This window comes from Typha latifolia, chromosome 13 (genome assembly GCF_019914945.1).
Source record: "Typha latifolia isolate L0001 chromosome 13, TyphaL0001v2, whole genome shotgun sequence".
In the NCBI taxonomy this organism is placed as follows: Eukaryota; Viridiplantae; Streptophyta; class Magnoliopsida; order Poales; family Typhaceae; genus Typha; species Typha latifolia.
Window position 1 is genome coordinate 1,633,174 of NC_133098.1, and position 26,954 is coordinate 1,660,127.

The 26,954-nt window shown below is 39.1% G+C and overlaps 3 protein-coding genes across 3 annotated transcripts; 2 read left to right on the plus strand and 1 right to left on the minus strand.

The window, feature by feature from the left end:
• The first annotated feature begins 348 nt into the window (after positions 1–348).
• LOC140800420 (shikimate kinase 3, chloroplastic-like) lies at positions 349–3,606 on the plus strand. The gene is made up of 10 exons (XM_073155205.1): positions 349–849; positions 1,792–1,838; positions 1,958–2,012; positions 2,100–2,172; positions 2,295–2,382; positions 2,495–2,577; positions 2,658–2,787; positions 3,043–3,121; positions 3,225–3,289; positions 3,376–3,606. The coding sequence occupies exons 1-10, from the start codon at positions 630–632 to the stop codon at positions 3,451–3,453; spliced, it is 918 nt and encodes a 305-aa protein (XP_073011306.1). The 5' UTR covers positions 349–629; the 3' UTR covers positions 3,454–3,606.
• Positions 3,596–4,365, minus strand: LOC140800421 (16.9 kDa class I heat shock protein 1-like). Its single transcript, XM_073155206.1, has 2 exons — positions 4,146–4,365; positions 3,596–4,038 (listed from the first exon to the last, which is right to left on the minus strand). The coding sequence occupies exons 1-2, from the start codon at positions 4,339–4,341 to the stop codon at positions 3,770–3,772; spliced, it is 465 nt and encodes a 154-aa protein (XP_073011307.1). The 5' UTR covers positions 4,342–4,365; the 3' UTR covers positions 3,596–3,769.
• A 1,284-nt stretch (positions 4,366–5,649) lies between these two features.
• LOC140799722 (exocyst complex component SEC6) lies at positions 5,650–26,544 on the plus strand. Its single transcript, XM_073154164.1, has 25 exons — positions 5,650–5,868; positions 6,850–6,888; positions 7,071–7,159; positions 7,310–7,400; positions 7,646–7,735; positions 7,849–7,928; positions 8,109–8,201; positions 9,779–9,805; positions 11,738–11,845; positions 12,861–12,990; positions 13,079–13,123; positions 14,350–14,405; positions 15,444–15,552; positions 15,721–15,861; positions 15,946–16,125; positions 16,325–16,408; positions 16,497–16,583; positions 16,990–17,034; positions 17,348–17,426; positions 17,834–17,903; positions 24,760–24,847; positions 24,930–25,019; positions 25,137–25,253; positions 25,463–25,525; positions 26,156–26,544. Exons 1-25 carry the CDS (start codon positions 5,743–5,745, stop codon positions 26,288–26,290), a joined length of 2,262 nt encoding a protein of 753 aa, XP_073010265.1. The 5' UTR covers positions 5,650–5,742; the 3' UTR covers positions 26,291–26,544.
• Positions 26,545–26,954: the final 410 nt, after the last annotated feature.

Sequence of the window (26,954 nt, forward strand, 5' to 3'; positions counted from 1 at the left end):
TGGCTGATGTAATTAACTCAGAGTGTGGTATAAAAATTATAGAGGAGAAAAATGTCATATTATAAAATCTTTAGAAGGAGGTGTTTATTAAAAGATGATCAAAAGGCAGGGTGTTATTGAAAATTTCCATTGAATTTGAATCTGTCTTTCTTTTTTAAAATAAAAATAAAAATAAAATTGAAATACTCGTCTTCACCAAACCCCCCCTCTAATCCGACGTGGCATGGGAGTGGTGGTTGGGGTCTCATCTGAATCATCCACCAGAGCCACCAAACACGAAATCATTTTGACCAAAATACCTCAAACGATTCCGGATAATTACAAAGAATAGATGAGGAGTAGAATTTTGCGCAGGGGTAGTTATGTAGTTTTACGGCTTAGAACGCAGCTACTCGAATGCGTCTTTCTCGGCGAGAGGCCTATACATTTAACCCGAACCCTCGCCGCTCTCGGCATACCATTCCCGGCAATCGTGCGCCTCTAGGGTTTCGCCGGGATCCGCCATTCGCCTTCGCTTATCATCTCCAGCTATCTCAGGGTTTCGAGAAGCCTCGCTCTCTCTCTCTCTCTCTCTCTCTCTCTATCTATCTATCTATTTGGTGTGTTTCGGTCTGTGGATTGATTGAGTGATGGAGGCTGCCACTGCCGCTTTCGGCTTGCAATCGTGCTCTTGGATCGGGTCGGAGAAGGGAGGGAGGAGGGAGATCGGTCTGTGTAGGTTTCAGAATGGTTTGTTGGAGGAGAAGAGGTTTCAGAAGATTAGATTGGGAGATTCGCGGCGGAGCCGGGGTTTGATTCGATCCGGGAACCTCGAGACTAAGATTTCTTGCTGTTACAAGAATTCCGCAGGTATTTTTCTTTTCTTTTTGATTGAATCATCATTGGTGAATAAATCTCTGATTTTACTTAGAGATTATAGTGAAGAGTCTCTTTTTTTCATTCTATTAACAAAGTTAAGTTTCAATATCTTGAAAAGGCGTGCGCTTTTTGGCGGTTGTTTGTAGGAAATTTAGAGTGATCCCCTTGTGTACATGCATGGTTTAGGTTCATGTTCTTTTGTATCTTTGGTTATGGTTAGGGAAAACTTCACATGGTTATTCAACATAAAGTTAGTATGTAGTAGTTCTATTTATCATCATAGCAAGAGAATGCTGTGGAATATCTTTTTTCATGTCTTCAGTCTCTAAAAGATTTATTCTTTGGTGCTAAAGGAATTTCAATTGTAGATTGCTGATATATTTTTCCAATTGCAGTATATGCTAAATAGGAAGTTTTACACCTATGATACGGCGTAATTACAATCTAGTGGTTTCTTTTTTCTTTTCTACATCTGCATAGTTATTTCGCACATATTGGTTAACGTCAACCCTGTCTGATAACTCATTCTAATTTTTGGTAGGGAATGCCTTTATGACATTTATTATTATTGTTTTTGTTTATGGCTGATGCTATTGATTTGCTGGCTGGATACGAAGCTTTTAATTTTATAGGGTTGAGATCCCTATTAATTGAGATAGACTTCAGAATTGTTTTCTGGTTTTCTTGTTTACTGGGTTGGTTGCTTGTGGGTGTGGGTGTCTGATTTGCTTTTTAATGCATATTTTATCTTTGGGAACTTTTGATTGTTTGAGACTTGCTTTTCTAGTTGAGTAGTTCGACTGTAGAGCAACTCGACATGCTTTAACTGCCATGTTATTGATGTACTATCTGGTACACAATGATTGATTAATTCATGGAAAATCTTCACTATTCTTTCAAATTAATCTATCTGTATTTTTCTATGGCATGTAGGTACAGAGATCTTTCATAACTCAGTTGATGAAGCCCTCACATTAAAGGTCAGGCTCTGATTCTGCTAGCTGAAATTTTTACTGCATTGTGATCTGGAAGGATATATATATGATACCATATTAGCTCCTTTGCACCACTGATCTAAAGATTGTTTGTGTAACTGCAGAGGAAGTCAGAAGATGTTCTCTTCCACTTGAATGGGCGGTGCATATATCTAGTTGGTAAGTTCCATTAAACCTTAAATCAACTTTTCAACACAAGATTGCATATCTAATGTTTGCTAACGTAATTTCGGTTAATATATGCAGGAATGATGGGCTCAGGCAAGAGTACAGTGGCAAAGATATTAGCAGAGGTTTTGGGTTATTCTTTCTTTGACAGGTTTGTGTAGTGCTTGTTCAATAATATATGAAAAAAATAGTAGAATTGTCATGGAAATGCTATTCTCTGTAACTCGTTCAAAGAATATCCAATAATATACTATGGTGTGTTTCCTCTTCCAGTGACAAATTGGTTGAGCAGGCTGTTGGCATGCCATCGGTTGCTCAAATTTTCAAGGTGCACAGTGAGGCTTTCTTCCGAGAAAATGAGGTATTATATTGCAAATCTCGTGGTACAAATGTGAATTTTAGGGCCATGGTTTCTCATATCAGTCAGCTTACTCTCGCATTGCTTATTTGCTCTTTCTTTTCCTTTGTCCTAGAGTGAGGTGCTAAGAGACTTGTCTTCAATGCGCCGGCTAGTTGTTGCAACTGGAGGCGGTGTCGTGATCCGACCAATCAACTGGTAATTTACTTTTGCATCTATGATTCGTTTTCCTCTTACTTAAATGTATATAAACTGGCTCTAATAATCCAAATTATCAGGAGATACATGAGACAGGGGATAACAGTCTGGTTAGATGTTCCTTTGGACGCTCTAGCAAGACGGATTGCTGCAGTGGGGACTGCATCTCGTCCTCTTTTGCATCAGGAATCTGGTGATCCTTATAAAAAGGTAAAATAGATTTATCCAACCTTGTTCAGCTTTGTAGATTCACAAGATTCTTAAATAAATTTTTTTTTCTCCGCCAAAGCAGAGACCCACCAAATGTTCATTAATAACTTTGCCTCCAAAGTTCTCTTCCAAACCCTTTTAAGTAACACTCCAAACCTCCAAAACAATGTACAACTTACAGCTGAAAAACAAAATATTTCTTTTGCATGTTACGCATTATTGTGTGTTCATGACCTGCAACTTTCTGCGATTCAGGCCTTTGCAAGACTCACTGCACTTGCCGAACAAAGAGGCGATGCATATGCCAACGCCGACGTGAGGGTATGCCTTGAAGGTATGTTCCACTAGCATTTGAATTTCTGGATCTCTCTTTCCTATCATTTTGTTCAACAAATCCTAAATGTATATACTTAGGCAGCCGTCATTTATTATTGCAGATCTCGCGGGTAAACAGGGCCATGACGACGTCGCTGTCCTCACACCAACCGCCATCGCCGTCGAGGTAATGCCCTTCCCTTCTACAAATGTTTTTATGAAGTACAAGTGAAAGTGTTTCCGAATTCTAATACTCATCCTACTCTCTTCCAGGCATTGATGAAGATCGAGAGCCTTCTTACTCAGAAGGCTACGGTCAGGAGAACTTCTCACTCAAGAATAAGGGCCTAAGTGTGTATCCCTTCGGCTTCTTTTTTTGGTTTTAATCCCTCTGTTAACTTATTATTTTAACATTCTAAGTACTTGTCCAGTCATAATGACAGGTCTGCTCCCTCTGCGGATTTTGTAAATTGATAATTGAATAAACGAAATAGAAGCACAAAAGATCTAATTACTCGTTATTTAACTACACCTTTCCACCACTACAGTTTAAACACAACTTTACACATACATGTATACATAGACTCATAACGTACTACCCTCCTGCATACGTACTCATATACTAACATAAACGTATAATGAACATACTACTACTCTACTCCAAAGTTTAAGAGATGTCGATGGACTTGACATTGCGCGACCGCGCGGTCTCCTTCTTGGGCACGGTGACGGTGAGCACGCCGTGGTCGAGCGAGCCCTTGATCTCGTCCATGTTGGCGTTCTCCGGCAGCCTAAACCTCCTCGAGAAGCTCCCCCTCCGCCTCTCCACGCGGTGCCACGTGTCCCCCTTGTCCTCCTCCACCTTGGTCCGCTCGCCGCTGATACGGAGCACGTTGCCCTCCTCCACCTCCACCTTCACCTCCTCCTTCCTCACACCTGACGCACCCGAAACGCGTACGTAATTTCCCAAATTAACACAACTTTTAGGGGCTTGGGTGCAAAATATATAAGACGCTAATTTAAGAAAGGGAGAGCAAACTCGCCGGGGAGCTCCGCGGTGAAGATATGGGCCGTCTCGGTCTCGCGCCAGTCCACGCTGGTCCGCGCCAAGGTGGAGGTGTCGTCGCCGCGGCGGCCGGTCTCCCAGAGCAAACTGCTACCGCCAAGGGGGTCCCACAGATCGGCGGCGAAAGGGTCGATTGCACCTTGGCCGCCAACCCACGGGATTAAAGAAGACATCGTTAATTTCTTCTTCTCAGAACAATTCTTAGATATTTTAAGGCGCACGAGGGTATATATATTTGGGACGGGGCGATAGTAGAGGAACGACACGTGTGATGCGTGACGTGTCATGAAGTGGGACATATTAATGCCACGTGTGATAGGTGGAGGATTCTGGAGCCACGTTGCTTAGTTGGGGGAGATGGAGTTGCCAAGTGGCGATCGATCACCACCTCATATTACGTACTTAGAAATATATAGTACGTATTTTACGGAGAAATTAATCACAAATGCATATTTATTATTGCTTCTAAGAACTGGGCCAAAGGTACCCGTAGCTAACGCCACAAACATAATATAGTTTTCGACATTTATACATCTTGAATTATTCCTCGAGGGTATCCGGCCGGCCGGCCGGCCGACCGGCGTCGCCGGCAACGAAGCATCTCCTGCAGCTGCAACCAGAATCCCTCAACCCTAAACAGCCTATCTATAGAGAAATTAACCCAAGCTTAGCTCTTCAAGAGGACATAAAACATATATTATAAACCTAATAAGAAACAGTGGAAAAATATAACATAACAACCTTCACATAACCCAACTTTAGTTTCCCTCCATCTCCAATCCCTGAACAAATGCCAACACAAAGATAAGGCCATAATAAAGAACTTACGTTAGTATTAAATTGCAGCCATGCATGGAGGAAATGTTACTATGAACACTCTCTTTACTAGCCCCATTAATATTAAGAGAGGTGAAAGGCCAAGTGCTATGATGTCCGGCCCAAAATGCCTATACTATTCATGATTAATGAAAACTATATATATATTTTTTAAAAGAGAAATTTTTCAATAATGGAGGCAGAATAATATGTATCAAAATGTCAGATCAAAATAATAATCATATTCTTTACTTCGTAACGTCTGACAATGACCAAGATATCTTATATGATAAAATTATATTCCCACTAATTAACATGATATAATTAACATTCATAACCAATATCCTCCTAATTCTCATGTGCTAGCACTTTGTTTGTAAAATCTTAGTTATAATAATATTAGGGGAATTTTTTTTTTATGTGTTTTATTTATATTATTGAATAAATTAAGGTAGACTTAAATATTCTAGCTCGTTATTGTTACAGTGCTGATTGTTGCATGCTATTTTACTTTATTTCATTATTTTATAAATTATTTCCAAGTTTTACCGGAAATATTCTCGTCTACGTGTCAGAATAATTTATTTGGAATTTGCAAAATTGACCTCCATTCATTTACTAATTACTAATCTAATAAGACGAGGAGACATATAGAGAAGAAAAGTAAAATCTAAATACCGTCGTCCTCCATTCCTTCTTCTCTCCTCCCCCGTGTCTCTTCCTCTCTCGGAGTGTTCGATCTGCTCCGGAATCTCGAGATGATGCAAGATCTGGGCATAGAAGCCAAGGAGGCCGCCGTACGCGAGGTGGCGAAGCTTCTTCCGCTCCCGGAGCTCCTCGCCTCCATCTCCACCATCAAGTCCGACTACCTCTCTCGTCAACAGGTGCCCAATCTTTAACCCCCCGAGATTTCCCCTTTCCCTTATGGTGCCCAATCAAGATTCGGACCGGTCTGTTGTGAATGGAGTACCGAATTCCCTCAAGATCGAACGCATGATCCAATTCCTTGGTTGTCGCGATCTTGTCGAGCGTCTGTAATCTAGGAAACCAGAAAGAAGTGTGTTTAGGGCACAACTGAGTGTAGATTGGGGGTACTTCTACTTAAAGAAGAAGGGTTTCGGTTGATTTAGTTGATATGTCAACGCAACATATCATCATTTTCAGTTATCTCAATTTACCCTACAATTCAGCTCCAAGAAGAAGGTTTTCAGTTAGTGCAAGTAATGTTTTAATGCAAGATATCCTATTGCTCAACGTTAGAAATAGGGCGGGATATCAAAGTGTAAACACGCATGTAGCATAGGGATGTGCGGATCAACCATGGGTATAGCATTTGGTGGGAAAGCAGTGAACTGTATCTGCTTTCCTTTTTTTGCCTACTTTCTTCCTATGAATTCTGAGTTTATAAGAAAGGTATGATAATTATCTCAAAGTTGAATAAATTGGGAAAATACTATTGCAAATGAGAGGGGACTTCACTTTCCGAAAATAGAAAAGGGAAAAAAACCTGCCCCTTTCCCGATGGAGATGATCAATTTGTGTTACTACCCGGCACAGTCAGAAAAAGACCAATTGAGAACCTTTTTCTCATGTTGCCATACAATGGCTTGTGACATATGAACACATTATTGGTCGGGGCCTCGGGCCAATTGGCACATGTGCACCATGCCAATGAGTAGCACAACCCTTGATGAATACATCAATACTTTGAAGTGCTGTAGTTTATTTTAATCTTCTAATAGTTGTCTTAGTTACTTTCAGTTCTGAAGTTCTTGTGACATTTTACTGGTATGCTTAGAATTTGGATATTAAGGATTTTGTTTTTACTAAGATGCACTGAATATGTTATTTTATTGTGGTTCCAGACAAATGATGCACAACTCAGCACAATGGTCGCTGAACAGGTATATTATCTCTTTCATAAAAAAGTGATAGCTCATTTTTCTTTAATCAAACGCTTATTCTAATTCCATTTGCAATCTGCGAATGTAAGGATACTTTTTCCTTCATTTATAGCATGCCAATTATTTGCTCTTTTCTTTCTGGATTTGTAAATTGTTCTTGTGGAATTTGATATTTTCTACAGGTTGAGCAAGCTCGTGCTGGCATAGATGCGCTTGCGTTGTCGCAGAAAACAATTAACAATCTGCGTAGCAATTTTGTATCCATTGAAAAGTATGCTCCGCTCTCTGTTTATTTTTTTAAGATCTCTATTATATATCAAACATGAAGAGTGATTTATAATTACTTGGATTTGTTGTTTTAATTCAAGGTAATGCCGCCATCGTTTTACACATGTCAGATTTTGATACTATGATATAACAGGTTGTGCCAAGAATGTCAAACGCTGATTGAGAACCATGACAAGATAAAACTTCTTAGCAATACGAGGAACAACTTGAACACCACTTTAAAGGTTTCATGACCATTTTCTCTCATGCTATCTTATTTTGTACTTGGTTCACATAATTTTAGTCACTGTTGTAATATAACTGGGTTATCTGGTTCATTAATACAGACATCAAAGATATTATTTCCATTGTTATTTATTTTTTTCATAATCTAAAGTGCCATGGATAGATTGCTCTTTTATTTTTATTGGGCCTTCTCTCTTGGATGCTTGTTTCTTACTTTGACATTTTGAAACATTTGGCCTGATAGGATGTGGGAGGAATGATGTCCATTTCTGTTGAAGCATCTGCAGCACGTGATTCGTTAAGTGATGACAAGGAATTGATTCACACTTATGAGGTACAATTATAGTTATATTGATTTTAATAGTTGACGATTAGATGCCCTACCACAGTCATTTACATGGATTTTAATTAATAGTAAATCCTTTGTTTTATTTGTCCTGGAGTTAGAAACTAACAGCATTGGATGGTAAGAGGCGTTTTGCATTAGCAGCTGCTGGTTCTCACAAGGAAGAAGTAGGCCGACTAAGGTTGATATGTCATACTCTTATTTGGGACAAATTAAAATGAATTTTTTATTTCAGACTTCTCTATGACGTGCCTATATATTATGCCATCTTTGCTCGACTAATTAAGGACTAGGAATATGAATGGTTCAACTCTGCTGGCTTTTTTCTGATGTCTGACATTTTTTGTGTTATTGTTCTCAGGGAATACTTTGAAGATGTAGATCGAACATGGGAAACATTTGAAAAAACATTATGGGATCATGTTTCCAACTATTTTAAACTCGCTAAAGAAAGGTACTATATTTGTTATCGCAATTTTGCTCACACTTCGGTAACACTCAACATTTCAACAAGTACCTTACTCAATAACTGTTAAGTCCTTTTACAAATTTTGTTCATTTTCCTCCCTTTCCCTTTTAAATGTATGGTGTTGATGTGTGGTGTTATTGCAACTTTACACCCTATCTAATTTGTAAAGTTCGAATACGAAATTGGAGTAACTTCAATGGCATTAGCAACATTTATATCTCACTTTATGGTATATCACATCCTTTATACTAGTCAGGTGCCAGAATTTTTTTAAGATGACCTATTATTGAACTTATGGATGAAAATCTTATATCCTTCACAGTAAATGGCGAAGTAATTTGTGATCTGCTTTCTATGAGCTCTCCAGAGTCCAGAGACCGGATATTCAAATTCGGTTGGATCGGAAAACCTTTTATCCTAGGAAAACCTTTTATCCTGTGTTCTTAATGAGACCCATTTTTAATGATGGGTAGATGGAACGAACCAAAAATCTACATATACAGAGAAGAAATAGAAGCCCAGGAAGAAAGGAAGGGTTTTATTAATGCAATGATATAAGAGATTGTAGGCATAGAAGGCAGGATATGTAAGTGTAAGGCCTTTTTTTCTTTTGGAAACCCTTTTGACATTGGTTGACCATCTAACTCCACTTGAATTCCAACTTCAAATCAGTTTAGGTATGCTTTAAGCTTATACATTTTCTCACATAAAATTCTTTGTGCATATAAAATCAGGTTGGTCTACATATGATGACCCTTTGTACTGGGGTGGTAGAATGAAATGTTATTAGGTCATAATAAGGTTGGCTGTCACAGCGCATATACCACCTAATTACTAATTATCCAGCCATAGCTTCTAATGAAATGTTAATGGCAATTGAGAAGCCGAAAGAGAGAACATAATTTAACATTCTCTAAGAGCATCTTGCTGAGATTTTGATATATGACAAACTTTTGTGGTGGATTGTGATAAGTGAGAACTGTACATAAGATACATTAAGTGTAACAAGGAAATTTGGTACTTTGGGCCCATGGTCTCACACTCTCACTAAAAAGGTGCCTCTTGGATGGTGGCATTTAAAAGATTTAAGCAGGATGCATATCTTGAAGTGGTGGAACTCCTTTGCCTAAAGATTTTGGTTTCTGATATTCTGGCTGATTTAGGTCTTATGGGGGTTCCTTAATTTGAGAGGGCACTTCTTTTGGTTTGTTTTGAAGGAAAACCAGAGAAGATGAAGGATTGAGACAAAGAGGAGCAAGTAGGATTTAGAGAAAGCAAGTGTAAAGTTCGGATTAGTGATAGAATATGAATTTGCAGTTAAATAATTATTCTATATTTGTAGCTTATGCATGAAGGAAGTAATGAGCTGTGAAAAGATTTCTACTCAAATTATATTCTTCAACATATGGAAGTATTATTCGGTCATTAGATATATGGTTTGTTACTGATGATCTTCTAAGTTTAGAAGAGATGCAAACTTCTTTGCTAATTCCTGCTTTCTATTTCAAGAAAATGCTCCTAAGATGCAATTTCATATGTAATTTTTTAAAATGTTTTTGCAGCCCACAAACGCTGGTGCGAGCTTTAAGGTATGTCTGTACTGCATTATTTCCAGTGTACTGAGGCTATTAGGTTTTGAATGTATTAATTGTTTTTGACAATTTTTTAGATTCCTTTATTTGAACTTTGAATCTATTTTGTTGTTCCTTTATGTGCAACCATACCATGATATTGACTACCATCTTTCCTCTTATTTCGGTTGGTTATATATGTTAGAGGTCATTAACCTTTTCCTCTTTGATAGACGCTAGCAATTATCTATTTGATGGTCATCATAATATCAGATCATTAGATTGCTATTTAGTATTTACCAGAAGGAACCATCTGTTTTTATCTGACAGTTAACCAGGATCCATACCTCAGTTCTGAGTCACTCTTATTTCAGTTTATTCTTGTACATAATCCTCAAATCATTATAACTGTACTTGTATTTACATGAATTTTCTGTTGTAAATTGCTTTACCCCAGTTTTCTGCAGTAGTTTTTCATGTTTTTTTTTTTTATTTAGCTGTTACATAATCAATACTAGTGAAGTGCATCTCAGAAAGAACTTCTTCCCTCATTGAACTAAAGTTAGTTTTAGTTGGGAAGAATGTGTAAACACTAGATATGGTAATGCACTAGTTTTTTAATGCAAAAGTGGCCTCTTGGAAAATATATACCCCTGCATACAAGTTTTTTTGATGCAAATATGTCTTGGAGAGTGTAGAGCCTTAAATGCATACTTGTTCCAGTGCTGCTGGCAAGCTTGAATAATGAATCCTTTATCTTGCATAGCTACACTTTGTTTGTTGTGTTAGTTCTAAGTAGTCCAAAAACTTTAGCCTTAAGCTTGCTTAGTTCCTAGATTGAATAAGGGATCCTAAATTATATGTCTTTAGGTAAGTTTTATTTTGATTTTGTCCTTTTATTTGTTCTTAATGTATGCGGTAGACAGGTGGACAAAGAATCATGTAGCGCCTAAGCGCTAGGCTACCTAGGTGGGCACCCAGAATTTAAGACGGTTAAAAAATAAACAAATAAAAGAAATGATTGTTAGAGAAGAAGTTAAAACTAATACCTACTATCTAAACAATATACTAATGCTTTCTTATTAATAACTATAGTAAGATATTAGAATCCACTAATTCATGAACGTGTACAATAATTTTGATATTCAGAATCAATCTAACATGTTAAAATATAATACGAGATGCTAAGATGATCATCTAGATGAGACCTAAACAGAGCATAGCTATATTCTATATAAGACAAGTGCCTAGTGGAAGTTTTTTAAAAGAATGCCATTAGAAGACAATACTTTTGTTGAGAGAATCATAGGGCTGGGACCTTTGCCATAGGAAATATTATCATATGAGATGGATTGATGTGATGCTTGATGTTTTGATGTTATTGTTGGTGATTTAAATGGGCTCATTTTGAGTTTTTGTAAGCTCCGCATAACTCAGTTGTATGTGACTATGAGTTTAACTTTCCTTTCTCTATCTTTACTTTGTTTTCTATATTTTCCAATTTTTCACTCTTTCTAGATGGGCAGCTGCACTTCTGAATATTGATAAATGACCTTATTTTATATTTTTATCCCATATAGATCTTCTGAAGCAAGCACTTTGCAAAAACTTTTGTATTTTTGCTGCTTGGTTTTTCCCGTTAAATTGGCTTCTAGATACTAGATTCTTTATTATGATGTTTTGGCGTGTTTGGCCTTGGGAATTCCTCTTGGCTTGCAAACACTTACATCCAAACAAACAACATTAACAAATATTGGATTTTACTTGTGCGAGAAGCATTAAATGTTCTGTGATTTATGAAGAGGTTCTTATGCCACTTGGCTCTTCTGGCCTTGCAGGTTGCTTGATAATAGTACTACTCTAGTGTCTTAACAGTGTGGCATTCCATCTTCTTACAGTATTCTTTTCTCCAATTGGTTGCTCTGTAAAAGTTTATGTTTCTTATGCCAGGGTAATTGAAATGCAAGAGATCCTAGATCAGCAACTTGCTGAGGAGGCCGCTGAGGCTGAGGGTGGGGGTACTATCGGAACAATCCCAAATCCACGCAGATCTGCCAAGTATGTGGTTTCCTGAATTGCCTTTGCTGCTTCAGTTTCAACATTGTGAGAGATGCTATTCTGATTGCCACATAACCACTGCAAAGTACTTGGTTGTAGATACAAGTAAACACATATAACCATGACTCATGGCCTTGTCCATGACATAAAAATGATGAGCCATGAAGCCTGAGAAGTGCATGAGGTTCCCGCAATGTGGGGCCAGGGAAGACTTATCCCTGTTACTGGAGTGTCTGTTTCTTTGACTGAACCTGCTCAAGGGGGTGCTTGGAGCAGCCAGTAAAATTAAATGCCACATAAAGTGAAGCCCTTTACCATTGAAATAAAATCTTGTTATGCTTGGAAATTACTATTAACTATCTATGTGATCTTGTTATGCTTGGAAATTACTATTAACTATGTGATGTAAGAAGTTGATCTTTTAAAACCACTAGCCCATGTTAGAGGTATGGCAAGTATTAAGGTTGGACACATTACAAATGACTCTCTCCTGTATTTTGCTAGTAAGTTCTGTGTATTTTAATATTGGGTCCTATAAGGAAGTTGCATCTAAACATCCTCTTCATGTCAGCCTATGCTATCACAATTATGTGATTTTCATGTTTCCTTTATTTTTCTTGCTTGTTGTAGTTGTTAATCAGATAATGGTGCATTCTTGTTAATCTCAGTGTTCTTGACATTCTTTTTTACTTTATTAATTTAAGGTTAGTAAGTTTATTTATGTTACCAAGCACTTCTTTGCCAAAATACTGTGTTTCTTTCATTGTTGTAGACTTGTTCTGTTTAAATTGGAAACAGTCTTGTTGGCTTTCCTATGGTTTTGTATTTGTTATATACATTTTTTCCTGTAGGATCTTGATGTTCTAAGTATTTCACATTTCACTATGAGTTGATACTTGTTAGCACTTAGCGGAATTTTTTACTTGCCTTTCGCTTGTTCTCCTTTCCTTTTTAAACAATGGCCCAACATCTTGTACCGTATATCACTGAGTGATATTCTTTTTCTGCCTACAAGAAAGTCAACACCATCCCCCAGAAATTCATATCAAGAAAAGTCGAAGGGTCAGGGAAAAGGTTACAAGGACAAGTGCTATGAGTACATAAGAAAATCTGTTGAAGGGCGTTTTAACAAGTTGTTGACCCAGGTAAATACTTAATCTATTTTGGGATCTTAACATCTTTCTTCTTTTATTTGTCACTGTATCCATACTGACTATTATTCTGCTCATTCAGCTTGTTTTCGAGGACTTGAAAGCTGCTTTAGAGGAAGCTAGGGCGGTATGTAGTTGATAATCTGCATTAATTTCTGGCATTATATTACTGGTTGCAGTGCCGAATAAATATATGATGGCCATGCCTATTTAACCAAGGTTCCAAAAATTGGTATCGGGATCGAGATCGGCCGTCCAGAAAGACGATACGTATCGGCCGCTTGTATCGGATCGGACTATTTTAATTAAATAAAATTCTAAATATTATTAAAAATGTTGAGAAATTTCTAAAAATTTAGAAAAAATTATAAGAAAATAAGAAATAATAATTACTTACATATAAAACCTAAAAAATAAAAATCCCTCTTCCTCCCTCTCTTATTTCCTATCCTTCTAACTGTTAGTTTGAAATATTTATTCTCTTCCATACTTTTTTTTCCTATCTTTCTCTCTCTCTTTCTCTCTCTCTCTCTCACTCTTTTTTTTTAATCTTTCCCTTTCCCTCCCTCTCTCTTCATTTTTCTCTCTCTCTCTCACCCTCTTTTTTTTTTAATCTCTCTCTCTCTCTCTCTCTCTCTCTCTCTCTCTCTCTCTCTCTCTCTCTCTCTCTCTCTCTCTCTCTGTGACAGCTGCAGCACCCTGCAGCAGCAGCAGTCTGCTGCTGCTGCAGGCCGATCCCACTGGGATCGGCCGAAACTAGAATCCTTGTATTTAACTCAATATTCTAGCTTCTTCTGCTTCTCTTCTGTCATCAAGTTGCAAAATGTGGTCTATTATATAGCCCTATACATGACCTCCGTGACAATGACATTTTTTTTAGTGTTTCTCATGAACGAAGCAATTTATGCTAATATGTGCTGGAAGTCTTAATAAGTACCAACAAAATCAGTGTGGTAAAGAAGCATAATTTAACATTTCCTTTTGATGCTCTACTATTATCAATTTACTCGTGTTCATGATCGTCCAACTTAATTCACTTAGAAGGGCCTTAGAATTTAAGTTGGAGGCTTCCGTTATATCTCTAATGGGATCATATAATAAGTAATTTTCTTCCTGTTCATGTTATCAGCTAATAGAAAAATTACAAACTTAATCTATTACTTTGTTATATCATATTCATCAAGGCACAGATTGTTCACTACAGTTTATAGTTTATGCTCTTTCATATATTGGTGCAGTTCTGCTTTTAATGTGTTTTAAGTTATTATTACACCATTATTCTATTTATCAAATTCCTATTTCTGCTAATGCCAATTACTTATATAATTAAAATTTTCTAACTTTGTGGTATAGATTGGTGAAGAGCTTGCTGATATATATGACTACGTGGCTCCTTGTTTTCCACCTAGGTATGTAATGGTACATTGCAGGTTTCCTCCCACTTCTTTTAAAGAAATTATCCGTGGATGTTTTAGATGTGTTATCCTTTAATTATGTCCCTGATATTCTAACAAAAAATTTGACGACACAGTTTTGAGGTTTTCTACAGACTTCGTGTATTCTCTCTAATTATAAGTAATTGGTGTACTTCACCACATAATGCTTATGTTTCTTCTAGACTTATCTTTTGTTGCTTCCAGTAATAGTTATTTATTGACTAATAATAAGGCAGTAGGTATAAGTATTGCTGCTGTTCCAAGCTTATATGAGTTCTGAAAATTTGGCTTGAACATGATTCATTGATTTGACATGGTTGTTTTTTTACTTTTCTCCGTCTTGATTAGTTAACTGGACTACCATATAAAAGGGTAGGCCATGGCACCGATTTGGCCATTCAAATTGTTGAGGGATGACCTAGGAAGTGTTATGAACTAATTATAACACAAAGAACAAAGGTATTATAACAAACTGGATAAAGATAGAAGTTGAACAATGGCTAAATTGAACAGTATAGGTTGGCACTGAGCACAAACTGTTATCAGGCCAAAGTGAACAAACAGGACAAAGGCATTATAGCTAATTCTGTGCACTCAGCAATAAGTGTGTTGGATTATAAATTCATTGGCAACATGTCTTCCGTAGTTCAAATCCAGCTTCGCTAAATTGGGTTACCGTATAGGTTGTATTTAGGCCCAAAAACACAAATTGTTATTTGGTCTGTTTCAGCAGAATGCTGGCTCCTGGGGTAGTTTCATACTGCATGCCAGTGAAACCAAATACGTTTTGGGTGAAGCATATCGCCATATCGGTTTCCAACATGACTTCAAACATTGATTAGTGCAGTTCTGTAACTCTGGGATATGCTGATTCCTGTGTACTGTTCCAATACTTGTCGACACTTATATGTTAGGCTGCATCTACAGCCTCAAACTTAAGCCCATGCTCTCGTATTACTTGTTGCCATATATTCTAGTTTTTCTTACGTACTTGATGGTTCTCTTTTGCAGATATGAAATTTTCCAGCTCATGGTTAATCTCTATACTGAGAGATTCATCCAAATGCTGAGGCTTCTCAGTGATAGAGCAAATACTTTGACAAATATAGAAATACTAAAGGTAAGTTAAGCAGTAAGAGGATTTTTGTGCTCTTAAGTTTCTCATTCTGCTACTTGGTGAAGCAATCATGTTGCTTGATTTGTGCATGTGGTTCCATTGGTGTATTAGCAGGGAATAAGTGGCCTTGTATTCTTTCCAACAATCTTAACGGGTGATATCTTTTTGTAGGTAACTGGTTGGGTTGTTGAATATCAAGATAATTTGATTGGCCTAGGTGTTGATGAGTCTTTAGCTCAAGTTTGTTCAGAAAGCGGTGCAATGGATCCACTAATGAATGCATATGTTGAACGAATGCAAGCAACAACCAAGGTACTCTTCGCGTCTACTTAATTTGTTAAGATTGTTTCTCAAAAATATTCAGGAAAGTGGTAATTTCAATTATGATTTATGTAGAAATGGTACACAAATATTTTGGAGGCTGATAAAACACAACAACCAAAGAAAACAGATGATGGTAGACTTTATACACCTGCAGCTGTGGATTTATTCAGAATTTTGGGAGAACAAGTGCAGATTGTGAGGGAAAATAGCACAGATGTCATGTTGTACCGCGTTGCTCTTGCAATTATTCAGGTAAGCTTGTTATTATTCTATTTGTTGCATAAAATTTAATATGATTGATGGTCTCAAATGGTGCTATCTGGATCATATTAGAAAGGATTAGTTTTCCATAGTACACTTTTGAGGCATGTGCACAAGCATATGCTCTGATAATTGCAGCTACCGCAATCTTTCATACTAATCTTTTTTTTTAATCACTTTTCTCAACTAGGTGATGCTTGATTTTCAAGCAGCTGAAAGGCAGAGACTTGAGGAACCAGCTTCTGATGTTGGTTTGGAAGCCCTGTGTGCCATGGTTTGTAGCTTTTATATTTTGGAAAGCTTTTGTATTTTCCTGGATAATATAAATCATACGGATTTATGTTGATATTGCTTGATACCAGATCAACAACAACCTGCGCTGTTATGAGCTTTCAACAGAGCTTAGTAATAGCACAATGGAGGCTCTTCCACAAAACTATGCTGAACAGGTTATTATGAGTAACTATGAATATTTCTGGTCTTTACCACTTTATTAGTATCATTTATCTTGGGCGCTGCCTTATGTATATTTGCCTAATGTGATATACTGACTTCAAGATTTACATTAAATATGTGGGAAGAGATTTAACAAATTTCTAGTTATCGGAAGTGCCTCGAGATTGAAAAATGCTTATCTCAAGATGGAGAGAGAAAGTACTCTTACATTTTCTCTCCTAGTTTTTTAGATCCTGAGGTGCATTCAACAGCACACTTAATTGTTAAATCTCTTTTCAAAGGTTTAACATAAATATAAGGACAGAATTGCAAGTACTACTATACTAACCTGGTCTACTATGTACTATTACTATATTTAATATACTGAAGCTTTTGCAATATGATTATGTGAATTTGCAGGTTAATTTTGAAGATACTTGCAAAGGCTTTCTTGATGTTGCCAAGGTTCGTCCCTTAAATTCCTTTTTTCTGTTATCATCAAGATTTGATTGGTAGTTTTGAGTTTCAAAACTTTGCCTGAGCACAACCTTTCGAAACATTGAGGGTAGTAAAAATTGGGCATGAGTTGTAGTGACTTCTTACATATACAAATGGACCAATCATGCCTAAGAAGATATTTGGAGAAAAATATGTGAAATGGATTTTGACATCGACAAGAATCCATTTCATCTGGTAATTCCAGATGTTTATTGTGTTCATGTATGTGTTCAGCACTAATGAGATTCACAGTTACAAGTGGATTTGTTTAATACTGCAGGAAGTAGTTCTTCAAACTGTCAATGTTATTTTTGAAGACCCGGGTGTTCAGGAGCTAATTGCCAAACTTTATCAGACAGGTTTACTATATTTTACCTTCTCTTTACAACTGGTTTTTGCTTCTGGAAATATATATGTTTGGGGATATATGTGTCTGAGTGGGGGCTTTTCTTCTTTAACAAGTCTCCTCATATCAGGAAACCTTGTGGGCAATTAAATACTGATTTTATATTCAAGAATATCATGAGCAACATATACAAGTAATAGATCAATGGTATTCCCACCACTTGTCACTAGGAAAGCATTGATTCCTTGTGCATGCTGCTTTTCATTCTTTGCTACTAGAACTGCATCAAGAGGCATCATATCCTGTAGAGCATCTCGGCCTCATACCATTGATAACTTGAGTGTTTATATATTGTAAAATGACTCGTACTTTTTTAAAATTTTAGTGCTCTTTAACACTGATTTCCCTCACTGCTTCCAGATTGGTGTGAAGGACTGGTCACTGAATATCTTACTGCAACATTTGGTGATTATTTTGGGGATGTCAAAATGTAAGCCTCCGTTCTGAATAAAATGATGCATGTTTCAGATCATATCAAATAACAAGTTAAGTAAATACAATATTGATTTGTCGAAGGCATTTTGTTGTCTCCCAATACTTTTGATATAAAACATCTTGGTGAATATCAGTATATGAATTGTCAACTCGTTACTTTGATGATATTTCCTAATTATGAAGAGGAGGTTACGATGATTCCAAGCCCATGGAAGATCTATCTATCTATTATGCTAGTTTTTTAATTTATTTTTCAATTGCCTTTTCTTTCTCTCACCATTGACATATAATTGATCAACAATATAAGCACATATGTTGCATGTATTTGATATTTAGATTGCCTCCAATTTTCTCATCATTGATTTATATAATTATTAATTAGTCAAGAATACAAAAGAATACGATGCATATTGTGCTGTGTGAATATCCTTGCAGCCTTATTTGTATACTTTATGTTTCTAACTTGGAAGCACGGGTGCTCTAATGTGGGCGCGGTAAGGTGCATGGCGGTACAAGAAGCCATGGCAGTACGCTACATACTTTGGATGAGCAAAATAGCCATGCACATGGGGCCCACATTCCAGAGGGGGCGCATGATAAGGGGAAGGCTAAAGTGGGAGAGGCAGTGATTGACCCACTTGAAGTTGATCACCTCCCTTCTCTTGACACATCAAGGGGCCATTTAATGAGCATGGCTAATGGACTAGACAGAGCTATTGAACAACACTTCGAAGTAGGTCCTTCTCTCAAAGGCATGGCAACCATTAATGGGATCGCCATTAGGCTGGGATCCGGATGCTAGGGGGTGTGTGCTCGTCGTATGTCAGGACAATCAAAAAGTCGGATTCAAAAGTTAGGATAGGCAAACCATACCCGACTGAAATCTTTCAAGATGGACTGGTGGCAAAAAGAACTAGTTTGACTCATTTGAAAGACACCCAAACCGTCCCTGAAGCACGACGAGGCTGTGAGGGCTGTCAGACAAGCCCTGCTTACACGTTTGTGGGAAGGGGGTGTGCACGACATGGAAATGGATGAGGCCAACATGCGGCTAGTCCCAATAGATCTGAGCGTTGCTACTCAAGGAGAAGCAGAGGGCAGAGGTCGAAGGCTCCAATGATGTGGCCACAGATGGCCCGGTACTGTCACCCTCCAAACGAGGAAGGGTGAACTGAAGGGAGGGCTCCCCATATCTAGAAGGTTTCCCAATGAATAGGACCCTATTTGAGAATTGTATGGGTGTGATGAAGAAGAAAGTCCTTGACAGATGTAGAGAACTAAACCGGGAACATCAGATGGAGATCTCGGTGCTATTGGAGACCCATGCTGATTGGGATAAAGATGGAATAGTGGCTAAAGCTTTGGGGAGGTGTTGGTCTTGATTTGCGGTCCCGGTTGTCGGCAAAGATAAAGCTGGAACAGTGGCTAAAGCTTTGGGGAGGTGTTGGTCTTGGTTTGCAGTCTTGGTTGTCGGCACATCGGGCGACATCATCCTTCAATGGAAGATGAAGCTAGGATGGGTCGATGTAGTTGCGTTGTCTCGGTATGCAGCTCCTTTTGTGATCACCCTGTTGATAGGAGATACGTGGTGGTTACGTGGCAGAGCAACAAAGCCTGTGGGTGGAACTCCTGCTTGTAGCTATCGACAGTTCGTGGGTGGTGGCGGGAGATTTTAAAGCTTATATGAGCACTCATGAGAAGAGGAGTAATGGCACTGTGGAGCTTGAGCTGAAGGTGAAAGCCTTCGCAGACTTCGTCCAGGCCACTGGGCTATGTGATTTAGGCTTTAAGGGTCTGCCCTACACGTCGTGTAATAACTAGTGTGATAGTTGACGCATTTGGGTGCGGTTGAACCGGGTATTGGCTAACACAGGGTGGCTGGGGTTGCACCATTTCGGCAAAGTCGTTCCTCTTGATCCATCAGCCTCGGATCACAGATCATGCGCCCTTCCTGTTTGCATTCCCATGTCAAGCTTGCCTATAGCCAGACCTTTTAGGTATGAGCTATATTGGGTCGACTATGAAGATAGTGAGAAAATCGTGAGGGATGTATGAGCCTCATGCGGGAGAGGAAACCGCATGCAGATCTTCATGCACAAGGTTTGCACGTTGCATCATACAATGCGGTAATGGAGTCGGACATTGCGGGCGATGTTGAGGCCAAACTGGTGGAGGTTCGTCAAGAACTCAAAGCCTAGGAAAAGGTCGACGGCCTCGGCCTTGCGCATTTGTGTAGGCTCTACAACCTCAAAGCTGCCCTCAGTAGGTAGATTAACATCAGGTGGTTTCGGAGAGTCTGATTCAAGTGGATTTAGGATGTGGATAAAAATTCAAAGTTTTTTCACCTAACGGCCTCGATGTGACATCATCGGAACCGTATCTTAGGCATCTTCCAAGAGGATGGGAGGTGGGTTAACAGTAAAAAGGAAGTGGAGGAGGCCTTCAAAGCCTCCTACTGCCACCTTTAGGGCTAGTCGACAGCCAAAGAGGAGGATGATTCTAGTTGACCATAGTTTCCTAGGATCTCGTTAGCGGAGGCAGAGCAACTGATAAAGCCTATCTCGAATGAGGAGATCAAGAGGGCATTGCGAGGCCTTCCTCGCGGCAAGGCGTCGAGGCCCGACGACATCCAAGTGGAGATCTACATCAAGTTATAGGAGGTGATCGGGGATAGACTGTGCTCGACCGTGAGCAATTTTTTCTCTTGTGCGACTGTGCTGCAACAGTGGGGGAAGACATTTATCACTCTCATTTTGAAGGACTGTCCTACTCTGGTGAAAGATTTTCGACCAAATTCCCTATGCAACGTCAGCTACAAGATCATTGCAAAAATTTTGGTGGATCGAAACATGCGATTTTCGTGGCCGGACGGGCAATAGCTAATAACATGTTTGTGACCTAGGAGGTGGCGCATTCAATGGCCAACAACAAGGGTGCTCCATCGGTGATGATGCTCAAGTTGGACATGGAGAAGGCTTACAATCGAGTGAGTTGGGAAGCTGTGATTAACACGCTGACAAGGACGAGATTTCTGGTTAGATGGTGCGTGTAGGTCAGAATATGCATCATCTCCCCAATGTTTTCTTTCCTCATCTGAACGGTTCGCCATCGTCGTGGCTAAAGCCTTCTTGTAGGCTCAGGCAACGAGACCCACGACCCCCATATATCCTTATCCTTGTCTTACAAAATCTCTCTAGCCCGCTCAACGAGAGGGAGGATGAAGGCTAGTTGATAGGCTTCAGAGTAAGGGAGTCTCAACGAACTCATTTGCTGTACGCAGATGATCTCCAGATCATTTGCACAGGCAACGGAGGAGAATCCGAGGAGTATTCTCGAAATTTTGGATGAGTATGTTAGGTTAACCTAGAAAAATCAGAGCTTTTTCTCCACCGGTGGATCAAAGAAGCTGATAAGGCCTTAGTTTGCAATTGGCTAGGGTTGCAGCCTGCGTGCATGCCGTTCACCAATTTGCGTGCATGAACGAGTGGGCAAGAAACTCGGCTGCTGGAAGCGTGGGGTGCTCTCGAGCTAAGAAACTCACTCTAATTAATGTTATTATCATGGCCATCCCCTCATACTGGCTAGGGTGCACTTGGCTACCAGACACCATGCTAGAAGATATCAATAAGAAAGCTCATGCTTTCTTTTGGCAAAACGGGGCTAGCTGAGGATTTCACCTGGTAAATTGGGTACACCTCTAAGGTGGAGAGCGGCCTAGCCATTTGGAAATTAAAGACAACGAGGACTGTGCTCCTTAGGAAGTTTGTGTTCAAAGTTTTAAACTGGGCGGATTGCCCATGGGTGAAGATCATGCGAGCCAAATATGGCGAACTCAACCCACGAAAACTCGGCTTTCGGTGAAGGCATCTTGGTTGTGGAGAGCTCTAATCTCCACAATAATCTCCATCAGGGCAGGGTATCGCAAACTGGTAAGGGATGGGAGAACGACGCTGGCGGCCACAGAGCCGTGGCTCTTATTGGTGCCATGGAACGCCAGTTTGCGGAATATTCACCCTAAGCTGCTGGTTAATACTCTTAAGGTCAATGAGCTAGTAAAGGGCTCTCGGGTCTCGGGATAGACAGAAAGACTCGTTAATGATGCTAGGCTGCAGCTGGCATTTGAAATCAATGTCACTGAACTGACAACGGTGGCCTGTTTGGACAACTGGATCTAATGGCAGGATAGGGCTGGGAAGTCAAAAGTCAAATCCATATATGCCTTACTCTAACAAACTAGCCAAGACTGGTGGGAGGGGTGGAAGATCTTGTGGAGGCTGTCGGTGGTGTTGAGGGTGAGACTATTCGCCAATGAGGTAGACTCCCAACTATGGATCATCTATATGTCATCCAGGTTAGTCCGGACAAGAACTGTGCCCTTCGCGGCATACATAGGGAAATCATCGAGTATCTGTTTTTTACATGCAGATACATGGAGGAGATCTGGAAGCAAATGACTTCTAGCCAGCTTGGGGTGCGGATTGGTCGTGCAAGCCATCCCTAAATTGGATCACCACGGTATGGAACGAAGACCCCAGCAAGAATGAGGATTGGTTGGCACTCATGGCGTCTACCTTGTGTATGCTATGGAAACAATGTAAGCCAAGGTGTTCAGAGGTGCCGAAAATCACCACGGTATGGAACGAAGACCCCAACAAGAATGAGGATTGGTTGGCACTCATGGCGTCTACCTTGTGTATGCTATGGAAACAATGTAAGCCAAGGTGTTCAGAGGTGCCGAAAATCACCTGAGAGCAGTAGTCCGGCATGCGGTGCAACTAGCGAAGGATTATGCGAAGCAAAGGAGCATGGGGAGCATACCAAAGAGGTCTCAAGGTATTCGATAGGTTGACCTTACTTTTAGCTAGGTAAAGGTCAATGTTGATGGCGCCTACTCTGAAGGAGATCAACACGGAGGAGTCGGAGCTGTGCTTAGAGCAATTGACAGGTCCTTGCTAACGGCCGCGTGGGAGCCAACGGGCAGCGGGTCCTTGCTGATGGCGGACACTTTGATGTGATCCGATTTGACCCGGTTCGCCAAATATTCTCCGATAGTCAGAAAATTACGAAACTAAGTGGATTAGATCTGTAACTTCCTGATCTACAACTTTTGTATTTACGCCCTTCGTAGATTCGAACTGCAACTGAGACTAAAACATGGAGTAACGTGTGTGATGGTGGTGGTGACGGGTGGAGTGGATATTAGGGTTATGGATGGGTATGGAGATGGAGGTGGATGGTGGATGTGATTAAGAGATATAGACGAAGGGAACGAAGTTGTTGAGATCCCAAAGAAGAGGAGTGGCTCGACAGTCGAGGGAGATTAGAAGTTAGGAAAAACCTTGCCAACGGTAGAAGTGGAAGGATGGTGAAGAGGGAGGAGGGAGAGAGTCTAAAGAGAAGATAGGAGGCAAGAAATTAATAATCCATTAGCATTCTTCTACATCAATTAGGGTTTCCTCCACATATTTATAGAGGATCACCCTAAGAACTCTTCAACTAAGTTAAACAACTCCAAACAAATCCTAACAAATCAACAATTAAGTTAAAATCCTAACAAATCAACTAAACCAATCTTTATTTATCTTCTCAGATTGTTTCGTCGCAGATAGATTCCGAATCTGGAGAAGTCGTGAATATCAAAGTTGTAGATCTAGAGGTTGGACCTTATACAACCGGTTTGATATTATTTGGATATGCGTAGAATATTCTACGAATATTTTTCCGAAACTGCGCAGAGCTGAATTTAGCTAATTAAATAAAATCCTAACCTACTAAGACTCTAAGTAAACCAAATAACCAAATAAGATAATTAGACTAAATTCATTGATAGGATCTCCCTTTGATGTGATCCAATCTGACCCGGTTTGCATCATACTTGTACTCTCAAACTAGGCCTCTTGATTGCAATGGGTCATAATAGGGTTGAGGTGGAGACCGGCTCACTCGAGTTAGTCTGTATTATGAAGGACGAGGTTCGATGCCCTTGGAGGATTAAGGGATTCGTTGTTGAGTGTAAGGTGTTATTTGGCTCTTTTGTAAACTGTCATGTTTTGCATTCTCGGGGAGAAGGGAATTGGGTGGCTGACTGGCCTGCCAAATGGGTAAGGCTGTTTCGAGGCCAATTTTATTGGGGTCGGTTGATTTTAACCCCCCCCCCCCCCTCAAGTTACGGAACCTCCTTTGTACTGACGCCTTGACCCTTTCTGGGAGAAATAAAGCTTAATCTTCACAAGAAAAAGGGTGGAGCATTCATATCCACTAAGCATCTGATATGGATACAAATCAGATATGATTTAAATACTTATCCGATACATTTTCGGAGTATCTGTATTTAAAATAATTCATTTTAATTTTTGGATAGGGCAGAGATATGGTTGGATATGTTGCAGATATTTTTTTGGGCTTATTAGGTATATTAAGCAGTTATTGAGTAGGAGTTTGAAATATCAACCATTATTGGTGATCGAGTGATGATTTACAAGCATGAATAGATTTCTTGAAGCCTCAAGCAGGTGCAACTCCATGTTGGAAAATAGTAATACATGATTGTCAACAAACAAGCATCTACTGAATTTCAGTGTCCTTGTTCTGTGTATTCAATGTTGAAGGTTTTATGTGATTCCCTGTTCCCTTTGTTTTAATGTTACCATTATCCCATTTTGTCCACAGGGAAGTAGTTCCAATTCTTTGGTGAAAATTTTGACATTGAACGAGATGAGTTTATGTTTGTGCTTCAAAATTCTTTAATTGCTTTTGGCAACTTACTACTCATGAAGTTGATATGTAGCTAGACATCATATGGCACTTGCCTTTTGTTAGCTGCTTTAAAGTTTTGCTCTATGTTTCTTTAGCTATATCGAGGAAAGATCATTCAGAAGATTCGTTGAAGCTTGCCTAGAGGAAACAATTGTGGTTTATGTTGATCATCTCCTTATTCAGGTTTGTAGAACTTGCCTTTAGTAGGACCGCCTGTCTTAATGCGCATTGGACTCTAGATTCATAATTTCTTATGTCTCTGTAGAGAAACTACATTAGAGAAGAAACTATTGAGCGAATGAGGCTAGATGAAGAAGTGCTCATGGATTTCTTCAGTGAGTTCATCAATGTAACAGTAAGTAATTACGTTCTGGTTTGGCATTTCTCTTAGTTGTATTGTCCTGTAATTTCTACTGCAGTGTGTTTGATATTTTTCTTACTTGATACCATGGCTCTGTAATTTCTATTACAGAAAGTTGAGAGCAGAGTTAGGATTCTGGGTGATCTAAGGGAGCTAGCTTCAGCTGAGAGCCTGGACAGCTTCACCCTCATCTACACGAATATTCTTGAACATCAACCAGATTGCCCAGTAATTATCTTCATGACACTAAACTTCTTTTCTTGTTTTGGATTATCTTCTGTTCTTCTATTATTACTTTGTTAGACATCGAAGGTAGTATTTCAATCAAAGAAAAAGCTGGATCCTCATCTATTATTGATACATCATCCTTTACCCATCAATGGAGATTTCTTCAGTGTTACTGCACCTTGACACATATGTATATATATATCTTGCAGCCTGAGGTTGTTGAAAAGCTTGTGGCGCTGCGTGAGGGTATACCACGAAAAGAAGCTAAGGAGGTAATGACTGTTATCACTTACTATTAGACATGCAATAGTTATTAGACTATTAATATTTCAAACTCCTTCGTGGTATTGAAGTGAGGACATTACTTGGTGTGTCAATATGACTTGCACCTTGTATCCAAAAGATCATGAGTTCTAGGGAAAAAAAATCTCTTTAAAAATGAGGGTAAGTCTATATATCTTCCCTTCCCAGATCTTGCATAGGCAGGAGCCTCATCCACTTGCACAGGGTAAGAATGTATATACCGTTATCTGATGATCAGGAAATACTTGGTTTTTTCCTATCAAAATTCCTTCATTTTTCTGCTAAAATTGTTGTACTCCTAGTTATTCAGGCATTAGGTATACCGAATATGATATATGTAGGTGTCTGATTTTGCGTACATCCTAGTTATGTTTATCAATCTAGGGCAGAGCTTCTGAAATTATATTAGAATAGGAAAGATGAGTCTAAAGGCATGCAATTTTATTTTGGAGAAGAATAGTGCAAAAAAACTGTGGACTAGAAGTAATTACTGACAATAACTGATGAAGAATGTACATGTAAGAAGATGAACAGCTATTCTATATACAATTTGGAAGATTGTACGATTTGTCTCACTGGCCTTATCTCTCTTTGTTTAGGTGGTACAAGAATGCAAAGAAATATATGAGAATTCTCTCGTGGATGGCAATCCTCAAAAGGCAGGCTTCCTCTTTGGAAAAGTGAAATGTCTCGCAGCACCCAAAGGCTCTTTGTGGCGAAAGCTTGCTCAATAACAGCTTTGTAAATTATGTAAATTTCTTCTTGTTGAAATTTTGCTGTTTTCTGCTTATTCTTTTATTGATTTGTAAGCCCTATTTATCTCGAGCTTCATGTTTTCCCTGGGGTGGCAAAGTACATCATGCAGTAGCTGCGATGACTTGTTGGGGGTTAATCTACAGAACCCAAAAGGGACTAGTATTTTATAGGGCTTTATTTCCTTCTTGGATCGAAATTAAAGTTACAGAATGAAAACATCTGGTCTTTGCTAGTGCTTCTGTTTTGGCAATATATTTATTACTAGCACTGTCTAGGTGATAATATATTGCTTTAGTGCCGCTTTGATATTCCTTACAGCAGCTCTAAACATGTTATTATGCATCATTTGCAGGAACGATAGGCTTGCATTAAACGTAATTACCACCATTTGTGTTTGATGTACTCAGAAATCAATTGTCCATCTTCCAAAGTTGAGGAACTAAGGTGACGAGTATTGGACTCCTCCGTTGAGCCTAAGCATGAGTGCGTAGTAGTATGCTCAATTCGAGTTGCCATGGTACATCTATAAAAACGCATACATCCAGGTAACATAACTTACGAGAGGATACGTCAGTGAAGCATATAATAATACCACTATTTTGAGCGAGCCACATTAAGGCAATTATTGTTGGAGTAAACGAG